Source organism: Macrobrachium rosenbergii, chromosome 12 (genome assembly GCF_040412425.1).
Source record: "Macrobrachium rosenbergii isolate ZJJX-2024 chromosome 12, ASM4041242v1, whole genome shotgun sequence".
In the NCBI taxonomy this organism is placed as follows: domain Eukaryota; kingdom Metazoa; phylum Arthropoda; class Malacostraca; order Decapoda; family Palaemonidae; genus Macrobrachium; species Macrobrachium rosenbergii.
Genome location: NC_089752.1, coordinates 57,595,163 through 57,612,580, shown reverse-complemented (window position 1 = coordinate 57,612,580; position 17,418 = coordinate 57,595,163). Strand labels below are relative to the sequence as shown.

The following is a 17,418-nucleotide window of genomic DNA, read 5'->3' as shown; positions in this document are numbered from 1 at the left end:
TGTATATGTTTCTGTAATATAAATAAATATTGGTTTTCTTTTTGTGTTATAGGACCTCAGTATGACATGTATGGACGAGCACATGATGCAATGGACTACATCTCGGCTGATCATTCTCAACCAGGACTAAGTAATTTGCCAGTGCCTGTTGGAATGTTTATGAACATGGCCCACGTGCCACCCCGTTTCTACCAACAACACCAGCAGGCTTTGGCACAGGCAAGAGGTGGACGAGGAGGTGGTCGTGGGGGTAGAATGGGCAATCGGAAACCTAATAAGAATGCTGGTGGAGCAGGTGCTCTTCAGTTGTCGCAACCTTTCAGTCAAGATCCTACCACACAAAGTTATTCCCAGCCTGGCTTAACGCAAGGACATTTATCACAGGTAATATAAATTTTCCTAAATGTTTGGTCATGCTGTAGATTTTATTATTTTCTTTATTGCTGAACTAACTAATCTATTTGAGTTTTTAATTTGTGAGTAGGATTGTGCTGTTATAATGTATGGTTTGTTTTCATGTTAAGGTTCCTGTTCATGTTTTATTCACACCCCCTCCTTAGTTTGATCTTAATGTGAACAAGTTATGAAAAGGAACAGTATTTTGTGGCATGACAGGTACTCTTGGTTGCTTTATATTAAAGTACTCTGTAGGAAAAACATATTAAAAATTAGAGGCAAAAGTATTTTTGTTTCTTCTTTGGTTGAGTAAGTAATTTTTCTTCTTCATCTAGGGAATGCCTGGGCCTGGATTGAGTGGACTTTCACAAGGACTTTCTCAAGCGGAATTATCTCAGGATTCATATATGGTTGATCAGTTCCAAAGTCAAACCGATGGCCTCCTCTCCCAGGACTCCACATACCAGGGTGACCGTGCGTTTTTCACTCCAGCATCACAGACGCACCACTTTTCACAGGTAAGTTTTTCTAATTGTGCTTTAGGGATTGACTAACAAAGGGTAGAACGTCATGTGGCTTAATATACTAATTGTTTTTAAATGTATATTGTTGTACTTGTGCCATCCATATTTTTCCTGTAAGCAGTTCCCAGCATATACACTCATCACAGAATATGTAGGAATACATTGAAACCTAAGGACAAGAAGGCAGAATTGTTGCTCTTCTTGATTCAGAGAGATGTAGGCTAGAACCATACTTCATGTGTTCTTGATTGTTAAACTGAAGAACACTTGTTTCTGGACAAACATGTATCATTAGTGGTGGTTTTTGGTAGAAAAAATATACAGTATGTTACCCTTGGGGATTTGTTTACTTTTTGTGATAAACTTGTAAATATTAAATTTTTTGTGATGAAACTTGTTTCAAGATACTGTAGCATAAAATTTTAAATGGTCAACTACCCTACTTTAGAAAATGGAGACCATTTAGTGTCATATGATAGCCAGCTGTAATACAATGAAACCTTTCGTTTCTTAACAGCCAGCATTGATGGCAGAGACGGATAAGATCCTCTGGCTATGAAGGCGTATATGAAGAAGCACCAGAGCAGCTTTCTAAAACAGCAGGTGGAGCAATAGAGAGGGGGACCCACAGCAGGCACAGCAGCAACAGTGGCATACAAGGAATAAGCAGCCTAAAGGAGTCGTCAATTGTGGTTGGTCACCTGCTTACTTCTAGGCTATGGAAGCTCATGAGGAAGCATTGGTAAACAAATTCATATGAATGGTATCAAGACCCTCAATTTCAATTAGGCTTAGAAAGGTTTACCTTAATTTGATCAAAAGTAGGTAATTTTGGCCTAGTGATCTTCAGTAAGTGGTCTAGTGGAATATCCTTTTACATTTCCTAGATGAATCAAATCCAGACATATGGATTTATCTACAGCCTAAATTACTGATGGCAAAGGGGGGTAATTACCAGTGAGCCACTATATAGACCCCATAATTGGAAGGGTGTAGCAGAGTGACTGGTATGACCATTGACGACAATTGTGCTGACCTGGCCTGTGACCTGACTAGTGGAGTGGCCCACTTTACACACCTGAATCTCCTCAACCCACCTGTTTAAACCATGTGGGGTTGGAGTGAAAGGAGAATAAATAGGTACACCCATCAGTTTTTGTCATCACTCTTTTCCTGTTATGTTTTCTTTATGTAATTCATTGATCATGTTTTGAAGGGTATTTGGTTCTGTAATAAGTTTTAATGCAATATCTGCACAGGTTATATTACATATATAATTAGTATATATTATTTTCACCAGTTTTAATTCTTTGAATGTTTTGTAAATGTGGTGGTTTCAAAAAAGTAATAAAGGAATGATTATTGACATGAGGTAGCTACCTTGTTTTTGGTAAATTTTTGCAAATTATTGGCAATGAAAAAAAGGTAAGTAAAATTTGTTACAGTGATCATATAACTGTTTTGCATATTTTCTTTTCTAAAGGGATTCTTTGAGTTAATTCACTACTGTCATTTAGTTAATGGATAATCTGAGTAATACTTAATTTTGGGAAAATGTTACCATTTTTGAGGAAGCAAAAATTTGAGTTTGGAATATACAAATTGTCTTTAAGACAGTTGCACTAAAACCACAAATTTGAAATGCTACTCTAATCAAATGTTGGTATCAACGTGTATACTGAATCAGCACAGTCCAGCAGACTGAAGTCATCTTGCTGTTCTATGAAATGAATTTGCCTGCTAGCCCTCTTTATTTTTTTCTATGCAGATTACAGTGGATGAATTGATAATGTTCTGATTTACAAAGGCAGTGTTCTTTACAAAATACATCTGAATAATTGTATGTTTGACTTAGCTGGTGTATGGAAAAACCAGCTTTGCACTTCTATGATTTTACAGTTTGTGTAATTTTCAAAGAATTGCATTTCATATATGATGTGGCAAGTTTGAGATTTGTGGCTAGTGGAAGGTGGTTTTTTTATATGATCTGGAAGAAGCATATGATTGCAAAGGAGATGTGAAGACAGTAAAGTCCCAGTGATATTCAAGTCCACTGTTTACATCTAGGGTGTTAAATTGCTATGACCACAGTATGTTTTCAGGTTAAGAGTTGAATTGAGTAGGAAAAAGCTAGTAAGTTTATGTATGTCTTACTTGATTTGGTATGTTTGACGGTTGTGCTGTTTGTCATGATTTGAGATTCATGATGCATAAAAAAAAATATGAAATTTCTTGTTTTCATTGTTACTTAAAGGTTAGTAATTGGTCATTGCAAAATTATTTTTTAGTGTAACAGTCTTGTTAATTATAAATATTAAAATGTGAGAATGAGTCTTATGGATGTCAGTTTACAAAAGTTTAACAAAAGAGTTTTTTTAATATTTTAAAAACTGCTGTTGGAGACATCAGATGAGAAGTGTAATTTGCCCAAAAGCTTTTAGGGATTTACTGTACAGTGACTTTAGGTAGGTCATTTTAACACACAAGCATGCATGTAATGGTTATTGTTGCTAGCATACTTTTAACACTAAATATGTATCACAAAACTTCCTGCTGAGGACTTGTTTATCACTGAGTTTATTGTGAAAATAACATCAGTTTTTGTTGGGAGCATACTTTGGTTTTATGACTGTGAAAGTCATGATCATAAAAATTCTGTTTCAAATGGTTTATCAAAGATTATATTTTTATTTTTCCTGTTAATGGTGGTACCATTGAATAAAACATCATGAATACCATTGGAGTAATATATGTTTTATTTCCTCATATGTTGTATGTCAGTACTGTATGTAACCTTGTTTATTCAAACTTTTTAATGGAAATACAAACCCTTGTCTACTGTGTAGTAGTTATTCCCCAGCACAAACTGGAATCGGCCATTGAAACAACAAGGTAGTTTAGTGGTGGTAGTATTGTGTGTGTAAAAAAAAAAAAGGGGGGGGGGCACACTCACTTTCCATCACCAAGCAATTTCCTCTTCATCAAATGAGGACAACTTGCCGTGCCTGCTTGATTGCCAAGTTGTTAATTGCTTTTTCTTGATTGCCAAGTTGTTAACTGCTTTTTCTTTGTATATCTGGTAACCTCACAAACATGGATTTGCCTAAAAAAAGTGATAGAGGCGAGAAGTTCTGAGTAAATACATTCTGTTTTTGTAGGGCAGGACCTTCAGTCCTAAGAAATGATGCACTTTCCTTTGATGTACATGAGGGATTCTGCACAGCCATGGATGTGTTTCCACCCTATGACTTGTAGAATCAATGTTTGAACATCCGTGACATTAGTCGCTGACTCTCCATGCTCTTCCAGAAGGGTCTCTGATCTTCATTCAAGCTTTCTCAACTGTCCTGTTGCATGCATGTACAGTTGGTTCATACCAGTCGGTCGTCTCATGCGTTCGAATGTGACAGCACAGATGTAGACCATATATCGCACGTGGTCACAACACGGGGAGGGGGTTTGTCTCAAGAAAGTGTGTCCGGGAATGGACCATCAACCTTGTTCGAGTGAAAGGTTGAGAAGAGAATGGGATGGCTTGCGGCCATGCTACACTGAAGCGCCGCTTCCATCCGGTCACCGCCTCATCTTCTGTCAGTTTAAGAGCACTGATATAACTTCAGTGGACATCTATAATGGAGCCGAATCACGTTCACAACCATCCGAATCACAGCAACAACCATGCCCGTCAGCGATATCCAGCCAACATTCGAGGGCTGAGGCACGTCCATTTGCCCTTGTCCTTGGTCGTAACTTTATCAAGTCCGTCCTCGGATGTGTTAATAGTCACGTGCACGGACGGACTCTTAGTATGTCCACGGACATAACTTCACAATTCTGAGGACGTGACTCGTCAAGAGGGTGGGGATGGAAGCCCTTTGTGTGAGAAGAGGTCTTCTCATAGGAAATGGAGGATTTGCAGAATAAGTTTTTCTTTCCTCATATGAAGTGGTTTGGCTACGGACGGATGATATATCTCCTGTTCCTCAAGAACTTATTGGGATTAGGCTTGGGGTCTTACTTAGCCTAGCCTACATGACATCAGATAAGTTCCTCTCTGGCATTTTAGAATGACTTGCGTGTTCATAGGATTTTGAATGCTGGTTCTTGGCTTCGACAGACCACTTTCACTACCTTCTACCTGAAGGACTTTGCCCACAAGTCCTTGGACACTTTTTCCTCAGATCCGGTGATGGCTCATCCAGTGTCCCTAGTGGAACAGTTTGTATCTTGCCTAAGATGATAGTGTGGAAGAGGGAATGAGTGAGATGTCTGGCCTTTTTTCTTTCCCATTTTCCTTTCTTCTCAACTTACGGACGGTTCTGAAGAATGACACATCATGTGCTGGAACTGGCTTGATGCAGGTGAGTGTTGCAGTCACGCTATTGCAGCATTTATATATTCTGTACAACATACAAATATGCTCCTCAGTAGCCTTTACTTCTCTCTCCAGCAAGGAGAGTGAGGGGTTTGGGAGTGAGGAGTGGTGAGACAAACCCACTGCATGTGGCTGACATAGTTTGTTGCTTGAACTGATATAGTTCTCTTTGATGATATATGCAATGAATAAGGGGGGTGGGTATCCTATCATCATAGGACAACTCTTGAGTAGCTTACTGCTATCATAGGGGATCTCCTCATAAGATGTCTCCTCTGTTGACGATGCACATTCCACTGACAGTACTAGGACATCTCGGTCGACGGTGCAAAGTCCCTTGACAGTAGAGTACTTAGCACGTTTCTACACAGAACATCTTATCATGGGACATCCCTTGGGGTTATCCTATCATCTCTGTATACAGTGCTGATGAATGGGGTTGCAGTAGCATGCTCAACACACATCAGTCAGACATTCCAGGATGAGGGAGGTATGTCAGACAAGTTCCGTCACTGGAGTCTCTATACCCATGCACGGGTACAGGAGTTCCACTTCTTGGCAACGTGAAGTGATTGAGCATGCCTACTTTCCCTTATCAGTTTCTTCTGCCCTACTAGTTATAATACCAATAACATGTATACAAGAACTTTTATGTCCATGGAATTTAGAACAGTGGCTCTTAGCTATGCTAAATCACATTCACTTCCGATATCGGTGAGATCTGACATGCCAGGTAGATGGCACTTTTTCGATGAAATCAAGAGATAGGACGGTTGAACTTGACTTCAGGTTCTTGCTCAACCTTGAAAGGAGATTGATCATACTCTTTCTTCTCTCGATTTCCTGTTGTTGGTTCTGTTCAGATCTGCTTATTCTACATATGTGAAGGTGATCAGTTGGGTTGATCATTTTCCTTCGATGGTCCTGTGGCACCAAAGATAGTATGACTTCCGTGTTACCCCCTTAGTCTAGTCCTTCAATCCAAGTATGACTTCCATGTTACCCCCATAGTCTAGCCCTTCAATCCAAAGTTAACGAACCCTTTCGCATTCGTGAGTCATCCTTGGTGTGATGTCCTCTCTTGGGAAAGGATCATTTCTCATGTTCTCAGGATTTGATAGAACTGGAGGGTCTCACTCCATCAGAACTCCAGCAGGCAGGAGTTGGAACAACAGTTTTGAGAGATGATCAAGCACAGTAATCAAAGGCGACTATGGAGCCCCATCTGAACCCTTATCTCACCAAGAGAGCTTGCATTTGGGTGTGCTCGTGAAGTGAGACAACCATTGAGATTACTGTGGTCTCACCTAGCTTCCCCTCTTCCACAAACCCAGCACCACCCGGGGGAGATGGTAAAAGGAGTAATTCTCTGTTTCGCTTGAGGAGAAGAATGGTTTTCATAAGTGCCCCCACCACCTCCAATATGAATACCTCCTCTGGCATTAACCCTTAATGGATGGCATAATTTATCAATGTGCAGCACCCCAGACCAGGGAAACTTTGAGGTCGGCAAAATAAAAAAATAAAAAATACATCAATGGAAAGAGAATGACACGTACATTCACACAGTATAAATAAAAAATTCTAAAAAATTTTCCCTACCTTCCATGAGAAGTTGAAAATGACTACAACCCCTTGTGGGGCCTCATTTACAAGACAATCGTAAATTTTACCAACTTATATATGTTTTTTCTAATAAATAAGTTTTTAGGATTTTGTAAAATTATTACTGCTCACATAATATCAAAACAGATAAGAAGTAAAAGCAGTAACAAATTTTTTGCATATTTGTTGTAAAACATTCACGTAAATTTACAAGAAGGAAGATTCAGTAACTTTTTTACTTTACATGCTTTTTCTAATATTTTTGTAATTTTCTTTGTAAAATTACATTTACAACCAACATACTATCGTAAAAGACAAAAACAAAAAACAACAGCAACCTCTTCGTATATTTACAAGCAGATTTACAAAAAGACTCGTGAGAGAGATGGCAGTACCTTCCCCCTTCAAGTCACAAGCATTACTGATAATGGCCCAGCTCTCAGTCTGTATAAAAGTTGCCATTAGTGAATTTATAGCATGTAGAATTATTGGCACCTTTGTTTCAAGTCATTATTACCATAACATTGGTGTGTAATTCTGCTTCACACTGGAGCGCAATCCGTCCACCTCCACAAACCTGTTTTACTTCACACTCAAGCTCAATCCATCCACTAAGGGTTAAAGCAGCTGGGAAGAGGTTTGCACGATTTACTGGAGACAAAGGCACTTCCTGATCCATAGATAAAGGTGCTAACCTTCTCCAAACACCATGTGGAAAATTTGACTTTAACACTGGGCCCAAGTAGCACCTCTTGAGTATACCTGAAGGCAATTCCATAAATGAGACAGAGCTGAAGCAAAGCTGTAGTTGCCTCCCTATGAATTTTACTCTCAACATGCAAAACAATTTTGAGAATTGCCACTTAAACGTAGTTTGCAAGAGATCTGGTAAAGGGGGACCATCCAGTAACCATCTGGCCTTGGTAGCCCGCAACACTCCTCCTTAAGCCCAGAAGGAGACTGTCAGAACTCTGCTCCCTAAGATGTTCCTGAATCTATAGTGAACCAGACAAGCCTCTCATCTAAGTATGAACCTTGGCAGAGTTGCTGTCAGATCCCCATTCCAACTTGAACACTACCACCCTCTTACCTAGGACTTTGTAAAACTCAGAAAGGAGAGAAATTAGCCCCAACATCACTCCTCCAACTCCTACCACTGTACCCATGAGAGGTGAGGATTTCAAAGAACTCTCCCTCAAGAAGGATAGCTCAGATCATGCATACTCGAGGAGTGCAAACGTCTCAAACATAGAAACAATGCAGGTTCACCCAAAAACCTCCCAAAGAAGGCTGGGAAGAACTTTCCTTGCCGCCAGTGCAAAACTAATTTGTAGATCAGGTACGCAACTAGCGACTGGGTGATGTGAACCCGCACTGAGTGGGTCATGCAAACCTCTCCCTGTAAAACTCCAAAAGTCACGGTGAAAGGGGAACGACCTGTGCACTAGGCAAATGAGCTGAGCAGCCTTGGTTCGATGTAAATCGTAAGCTCACCGGGAGACGAGACAGGAGCAGACCTTGAGTCTAAGCAGGCTGGCACCAATTGCTGCCCTACCTGTGAAAAGCCTATCACTGCCAGTGAAAATGCTCCTTCGCCCTCCCCAAAAGGGAAGAGCGCGCAGAAGAATCCTATCCAGACTTCTAACACAAAGCTTAAACGTCCCTTTCCTGAACCCCACTAGTACAAGGAAGGAGAGGGGAGGTAGAAAAAGAAGTAGAAGACAAAGATGAAGCGCACTACCTGTGCCCTACTCATCCCTCTGCTCTTATTACTCACCTCACACCACAGGGCTGGTTGAGTCCAGAACCAAAGATAAGTCACAACCATCGGGAATTTCTCCATGAAGCACACACAAAATCACTTCCAAAGCAGCAGTTGATATAGACAAGACCAACAGCAACTACCTCAGACAAGGTTTTTGAGTAGAGGCCTTCCCCCACCAGGGTAAATAGGGAGGACATCATAGGATTACCTCACCCTTGATAGGCCACACTCCTGCAGGAACTTCCATAATTCCATAATGACTAAGCCATACGGACATGAATAGTTGATATTGTTAGTGCTGCCACATTCCTGACAAATTCCCGATAATAACTTTTGCAAGGATAAAATTATTGCCAGAATTCCTTGCATAATAACATAACTAGAAAGGTAATGTTTGTCCCCAAGACATAAACAAACAAATGTGGCTATGTCTAGGTAATCACATTACTAGGTTCTCATTCCATAGGAATAAAAGAAAAACATCAGACAACATACAAAGTGAAAAAAAATAAAAAGAGCATGGCAATGAGTAAATGCTCTTCCAAAACTCCAAGTTCTCAACCAGCAGTCAGTACAGGAGCTACTTCGCATGCCTGTTCTCTACCGTGGTGGATAGAAAAGTGAAAGTGATAGCCGGTGAGGAGGGATACTCACCCTCCCCATCTCCACCTGTTAACCACCTGGTTAACCATCTTACCAAGTTTTCAAGCAGTTCCACCTTGCACCGACAGATACACCCATATAAAGTATTAGTTTAAATTCTTGTAGAAACAAAGACACTGACTATCTCAGAAAAAGAGAGAACACTGAATATCTCGGAGAAAGAGAGAAAACATTATATTTTTCAATAAGTGAACCTTCATATGGAGCAAAACTAACAAGTCTTAAGCCCCTTTTTGGATGAATGGCTATATGTAAATATTTTGTAAATTAAAAAGAGCAAAATACGTTAAAAAGCTTAGAAATGAAATGTGAAACAAAATATGAGTAGCAAAAATTGGTAAAAGATGTTTATAGAAAACAACCCTACCTTGGTTAACTCCCTTTAGATGGTATTAAATAGCAGCAGATCATCGTTGCTTCCAATGACATGCATTGTGAGGACCAGTGAAATTTTGTCCCATGTGTTTTTCCAGACCCTTCCTACTATCATTTCCAGTATTCCTTCTCATAGTTCTCATCCAAGTAATTATGGGCCTTACAACTCTTCCGGAGTCCAGAGAGCCAGGCTTACTCCACATTGTTTTCTCCCTAGGGTGGTGTATATTAAAAATAATGAAAAAACAATGCATTTAAGATCAAAACTAAAAAAGTAGAATAAACCATTTACTTTGAAAAAATATTTAAGAGATAGAACCTTGCACTTCCTGTCTTAGTGCTCTAGATCGAGGGGGAGGCATTGCAGTGTGGGAGCCCCATCAGAAGAAACTTTAGAGTCATGACTGCAGGACAACAACAGTTTGATAATTATAAACCCAAAAAGGTATCCACAAGGTCTTAAAAGCACAATGCTTTTAAACCTTCCTTTGAGCATACAGAAACCACTGGTCAACTAACCAATTTACACACACACACACACACGCACACTGGGCAAGTCTACAACACAATGGGTACTGTAAATATGGGTCCTTAACCAGCAGGAACATTAAGGAGCTGTAAACAAGCCACTTGAGTACCACACAATTATACTAAGACACTGGGAATAGCACTACTAAATATCTCCACAATAGGCAAATGATTCGAAAACACTAATGACAAGATGAAAAGATATTGTCGACCCCCGGTATTCGCGGGGAATGTGTACCGAAACCCCCACGAATGGCTAAAATCCACGAATACTCAAAAACACTCCAAAAATGCTTAGAACTGCCTATTTTGATAGTTCAAACACAAAAAAAACAATGAAAATGCTTATACCCAAGTATTTTAAGTTTTATCACCAAAAGTGCATTTAGTCATGAAAATACAGTAATTACTGAATATTTCTCAGTGAAAAATACAGCGAACACACGAATTTTCCACAAATAATGTGTACAGTATGTTCCATAGAGAAATCTGCAAATTGGTGAGTCCATGAATTCAGAATAGTGAATAGGTGGGGGTCGACTGTGCTTGAAACTGATATCAGCAAGAATAAACAATAAAATAATTGTCAAAGATTATCCCATTATTACAATACCAGAAAACAAGCCTAATATGGATTCATACTAAAAATCCCCACAGTACAAATTTAACGTTAATTATTTATTTACTGTACTTACAAAAACAAAGGAACATTTTACTCGGTGTAACAGTGGCAAAGGACACTACCAGCTGGAAGGCAAAACACCAAATAAAGACTTATCATCATCATTATGAAGAATCATGAAAAACTATGAATAGCTGAATGCATATGCACAACAAACAAAATGCAATGGGTGGGGCTGAGCAATACGCAATGAGGACCAGTCCAACAAGTGGGTGAAGCGTAAGTAAAGGGATGTGATCATGACCAGGTGAGCTGACATGACAGCCCTGTAAAGCAGGCAGTATGTGAGCATGGTAGACTGGACAACAGGCAAGGCAGAAACAGAGCTGGTAAGAAAAGGCCAGTCAGCAATCAACACTGACTGGCCATGTCCAGCATATGCAGTGTCTCAATCAGAACTCCAGTTGGTAGGCAGGGGTCGCTTGGATCATCCCAGCACATGAGAGAACTGTTGCCCCTTCACTCACACACCAGTGAGTTTACAGTATTTCATTTAAGAATAGCCAACCATCAGTCAAGCAATCAATCCTGGCAGGTCTGACAGGTGAAAAGAGGCTTGGAAACCTCCTCATGACACAAGCTACGTAGCAGAGAGGATTCACAGTTGAACAAAATGTAAAGACCCAACTTAACTTACCCTGGCAAGTCCACTGAGATGTAGTGATGAACATGCAGCAAAAAATGCAAATATAAAGATGCACCACAAAAGACACTTATATTAAGTCAAAAACAATTAAATTTATAATAAGTTAAAATTTGTAATTAATAAATCACATCATACTAAATGGTAAGAAAGGACATCATAAACACTATTTGCAGCAGTTGAAATATATATTTGAATAAGAGGTTTCTGTGAATAGGAACACAACCCTATACACCAGGAAGAGTGACCGACAAAAATTATATATACATTTAAAAAAAAAAAGAGGTAAATTACTTATTTACTGAAGCATCTCCAAAGAATCAAAGCATAAAACAACAACTTTCTACAGATTGCTAGTGGTTTTGAAAAACATATCCTTTGGCATGGACCTGGCGGTCTAACAAGCTACTCATCTTCTTGATGGTTAAAAGTTAAACTTAGCCGATTAAACTGATGCCAATGTCAGAAAATAACTATTAACCTTGATTGATGAATTAGATTCCAGCATCTGAATTCTTTTTAACAAAAGGACAGCTAATTCAGAGAAGCCATAAAATTACTATTCAAGTACTGCACCTGGTAATTCTCGAAATTGCCTTTTTCAATTGTGTACTTAGAAAAGCACGGTTAATCTTTGCGATGATCTACCTGTCTAAATATAGATGTCATAAAACACTAAAACAGAATCTTGTAAACTCGAACAATCCCTTTTGATATTTAAATATCACAAAAGGTCTGAACTCGATGGAGTTGGGAATCCATTCCTGAATCCTCAGGTCCAACTGGTAGAAGATGACTGCAGGTTACCTTCCATGCATGGCAAAAACAAATGCCCAGGTTCTCCAGCAGCTGGAGAATTTGGAAATTTGGTTCTTGACTTATTAAGTAATATATGATCAATGAGGCTGTGATGAAATAATATGTTTAAACATATACCATTGTAACTTTGCAGACATATTCTGCAAAAAAACAAATTGATGATACAGCACAGAGACGAAAAATCTGGCAGCCAGTGAATATGAGAACCACACATATTGAAAAATAAATACAAAAAACAAAGTTCACGAGTAACGAAAAGCATATTTCCATTAAAAGAGTAATTTAGGACTAGGGGCTCTGTCTCTCTCTACTAAGACCAGTGAAAAAGGGATTTGTAAAGTATTAGTTTGCATGAACACATGTTATCTGCTTCAAAAACAATTCTTATCATCATCTTTGACGTTTCGTCACACATACTTAAGGGTTAGACATGTAATAAGAGCGGCAGAACTAATCTCCTCTGGCGTTTTTGATGTAGTTGCCCCATCCTGAAGACTGCTGCTACATGTAATTACTTCTAACACACTGCAAAGACAAAGATTTTCCTTGATTTTTCCTCTACTATCTTCAGTATTTTCAAAAACTGAACTGCAACCCTTTCCTTTATGTAATGATGCTGTAGTGTCCTCTTTCCCAATCTCCTTGTTACATCTATATCATATCTTCTATTTCCTAGTCACCTCCTGATAGTCTTGTTAAAAAAGTAATATAATAACAATGGCCACTTCTTTACTAAGAAATTTTTCAGTTCCCTTTTAGAAACATTTGTTATTCTTCATGACACAGGACCATTCATATTTTCAGCTTTTCAAAGTTTCTCCTAATATTTCCAGATGCCAAATTCTCCATTGGTTCCTCTATCAGGTCAAAGATAACTCGGTACAAGTTGGTTTTCCACATTCATCAGATTTTCAAATGCAGGTGTCCCCATCATGTCTGCTCTTTCTGCAACTTAAAGTCTGTAGTTCTCATCTTTTAGCAATTAATGCCGATTAAAGATCTCGACCTTTCCTTGTCTTGCCACTTGGTTCTTGTTCTCACTTCTCTTCTCTTTGTAGATATCTATCCTCTTCTCTATGTCTGTCCTCTGCCAGATAAAAGTAAAGAATGATAAAACTATTCTTAGTAACGATTATACTCTCGTATATTCTTATCTCTTACATAAACATCCATGATGCCATACCATTTTGCTGATTCACTGCCTTTATAACACTTCTTTTCATTGGTTTCACCACAGGCATTACTGTACCAATTACTGTGGTTATGTTGCATACATATTCCTAATTCTGCACAATAGGATTTATAAATTTCACTTTTCTGTTACTGTCAGCCCAGCTTCATATATGCTACAGTAACTTTCTTGTATGTCTCTAGCAGGACTGGCAAGAAACATGGTGTTCAGCACTAATTTAATAAATTAGCTCTGGCAAAACACTGGTGTACTTCTCTGTCAAACTAGAAACTATTTTAATCAAAACTACTGTGCATGAAATCAAATCTACCACTGTTTTCACGCGATAAAGACAATTATGTCTCCTACTCATATACCTTCTGACTGTGGCACTTCTGTCTTTACAGATAACCTGTCCTGAAATTCTTGCATTTCTTCTTTTTCCTGGCTTGGTACAATTGCTCAGAATGTATGCATTACAGGCCTTTCTTTTCTAAGTTGATTTTAATTTCCATTATCGACTTAAAAAATGGATAACAAAAATTATTGAACTCCCAAATCAACTCTGTATCACTTGTCATGCTCGCTAACTAAAATTAGCAAAGTTCTGTGTCACAACCATTTGCGGCTTTAAACCCGATATCTATTCCCATAACAAAACATCTGATGTAATTTATAATACCAAACCTATGCCAATATACACAATTGGAAACATGTCCAGCACTCAATGTAATCACTTCCACTAGGCATTAAGGTATGTTGATGTTTGTATAATCCTGAATATTAGCACCCATTGTCATTTTACTGAAGACAATTTCATTTTACCTATCACATTTCTGGAAGAAAGATTATAATCACTTATTCACGCATTCCAACACAAAATATGACTATGATCTGGAAACATTAAGTACCACAGAAAGAATTTACCTATTGCAATAGTTCACAAGAGCATAAATTAGTGGTCACGTATGTATGTAGTACCTTGACATGCCGAGTTTAATATAATTCAGACCGATATATAATCGAATTTATTAAATATTAATGAAGTATATTAATATATATCCCATATATTAAAAACATATATATTTAAATAAGAAAAATACTTATAAATAACATATATATAAAAATATATATATATATATATAAAGTAATGTAAAGAAAACAGGTTTTGACGTTGAAAAACTCTATTTTTGGTAGTCGCTGTTTCGTCCTCAAGGAGTTACCGCCACATGTGGCGCCAGACCTCCATGGTGACTAGACTAGTTTTCAAAGAAATATTTTTTACCCTGGTCTTGTAGTTAGGTGTTGTGTCATAATGATAAATACTATAGCACGGATGAAGTAGTTGACTCAAGATAAGACGCCACTTTCTTATCTAAAAAAAACCTTTTTGGGGTTTCCAAATACAAAACCTGACTAAACAAGAACTTGACTATTGTGCTTGGATGTTCTCTTGTTTACAACCGACAGTATGCTGACCTTGCAGCCATCACCTCTTCAACACAGGATGGTCCCTTGTAAACTCCATGCCTTTTCGTCATGGAAGACCCCTGGTTTCTGAGGACTCAACAATGATTACTAAAAATAGGTTTAACCATACATCAAAACCTGTTTTTATATGCAGTGCAGGCTTTGTTTCGTCTTAAAGCTCACAAAGAAACTGTGTGTTTTAAGAACACTGTCTCTGAACCCAAACCAAAACATTTCTGGTCCTCTTCAAGAGACAAGTTTCAAGCCCCATTCTAATGTATTCTAAAACCTCTTTGGGTTTTGGTAACAAAACAAGAAATAAACAAGAACTTACATTTTTTGAACAGGACACTTACCTGGCATTCTGGGCCCTGGTTGCAGTCTGTTGCATCTTCCCCAGATAATGTGTCAGCATACCCACCCATTAGGAAGACCCTGGTTTCTGCTACTGTAGCAACCTATGGGGTCAAACTAACTATACCTACTGACATGCAGTGCAGATGAATTTGTTCAAGCTCGCCCAGCAGTGTGTTTTAAGAATACTGTCTCTGATGACCATCCTGTACTTCGGAGACTTCTTCTAAAGAGACATTTTCTGAAGAAGGGCAACGCATTTACTTTCCTATGTCATGTGACCTAGAAAGGAGTTGTGGGTTTGCCTTAATGAGGGACAATAAAATTATTCTTATCCCTTGAGAGAGGTGGTTTACTAGTGCTAGTGCAGGAAAATCAGACCTTCTGGGATGTTTGCTGACATCTCTGGTAAACCGTAAGATGCTTGAACTTCGGGCATAATGTTTGTCTGCTAAATTGAGTTTTCTTATAAGAATAGATTTCCTTCTTGAAGGATCCTCATTCTTGTCCAGGAATGATGGGCCTGGGGACAATAATAATTGATTATCAGCAGTTTGTGTGATATCCCCAAGAGGATTGCTCCTTGTAGCATGTGAGTTCTGTGGCTTGTGAGTTGTCCACTGTATTGCTGAGGGGGTAGACAGAAGTCAAGTGCCTTGTTCAGGGACCAAGTAATTGGAAGTCTTTAGGCAATGGGTCTTTTAAGCAAAAAGACACCATGCCATGATTGTTGTAACTGTAAGGTGCTTGTCAATCAAAAAAGACATAAAGAAGTTCTGTTAATGCTGAGTGTATGGCACAGAAATTTGTAACTGCATTTGTCTTCAAAAGATATATCATAAAATTGACATATCTTCCATATTTCCTGGTATTGTTGGATAGATGACATCTGTAATTTTTGTACTAGGTACCTAGCAATGTAGGGTGAGTAGTTTCACAGTAGATAATGTTTAAAAAATCATATGAAGGTCTGGAAACAGAAAGGAGGATGCGAATGATTTTTCCTCCTACTTCCTGGGATAGAACAGCGGATGACAGTGGAATTGATCTTTTACGCCATTGTTGGGTAAGAGGAACCAGCCTGTTTGGCCAATTTTGGGGCTATCAAGTAAGCTGTTCCTTTTGAAGGAGTTAGGAGTTTGCTCAAACTCTCAAAATCTGGGACAATGGAGGAAAAAGATATATTCAGTATCCACTTGTTCCAGTCTTGTAGAAAGCATCTCTTGCTATTGCCTGATTGTCCCAGCTTGGGAGATACATGGATACTGGAATTTGTGATTCTCGTATGTGGTGACTCACTAGTTTTTCCAGTGGAACCATATCTAAAAATTGTTTTGAAAAGAGTGGTTGTCCAACATCCATTCTGTAAAAATATTGAGGCTGTCGTTTTCCTTGATGCAGTCTGTTATTATGCTGAGAAACCCTGTGAGGTGGATGCTGACAGGTTCCACTTATTTACTTGTATAATAACATTAAACAATACATGTTGAGATCATTAATAATATCTCTTGATACAGGACATTACATATGTTGTCTAGAACCAACAGAATGTTATCTTCTGGAGGTTTGAGTTTTTGAGGAACAAAGTACAGCCATCAGTTCCATAATAATGTGAACTTCCTCAGTGGTACCACCTGGTGATGAATGTTGATTTGTCCTCGTAGCCTGTCAAAGATGCTCTGTGTAGTATCACTCTTACAGATGGAGAAAGTCAGGGTGACCTGTTTGTAAAGATTTAACGGGTCCAAGGCTGACGGTATCTCCCAGAGTTTTATTCTTTTGGTGAGATCTGTCACTGAAAATTGCAACGACAATAAGATTTGGTCCAGTTTCCAACTGCAATCTGAGTACTGGATCTGACAAGCATGTCTACTTCATCGTTCTAACTGCCATCATTAACTCTAGGCTATTGGCCTTTAGGTTTTCCTTATTCTGTTCTGAGTTTTGATGGGGACATCAAATGCCCTTTCAAAAATACCACAGGGCCAAGTACTGTACATGCAAAACACACAAACGTGAGATACAGTAGCAGCAAAATGGGTTATACT

At 38.7% G+C, this 17,418-nt stretch overlaps 1 protein-coding gene across 2 annotated transcripts in view; it reads left to right on the top strand.

Annotated features, from left to right (window-relative positions):
* The window catches only part of Upf1 (Upf1 RNA helicase), a 68,919-nt gene extending 65,252 nt beyond the window's left edge, over positions 1–3,667 (top strand). For both annotated transcript variants that reach the window (XM_067112241.1, XM_067112242.1), the window contains exons 17-19: positions 53–384; positions 732–914; positions 1,438–3,667. In XM_067112241.1, the coding sequence (XP_066968342.1) occupies positions 53–384; positions 732–914; positions 1,438–1,479 (557 nt within the window). In that variant the 3' untranslated portion in view covers positions 1,480–3,667. The remainder of the gene's footprint in view (positions 1–52; positions 385–731; positions 915–1,437) is intronic.
* Positions 3,668–17,418: the final 13,751 nt, after the last annotated feature.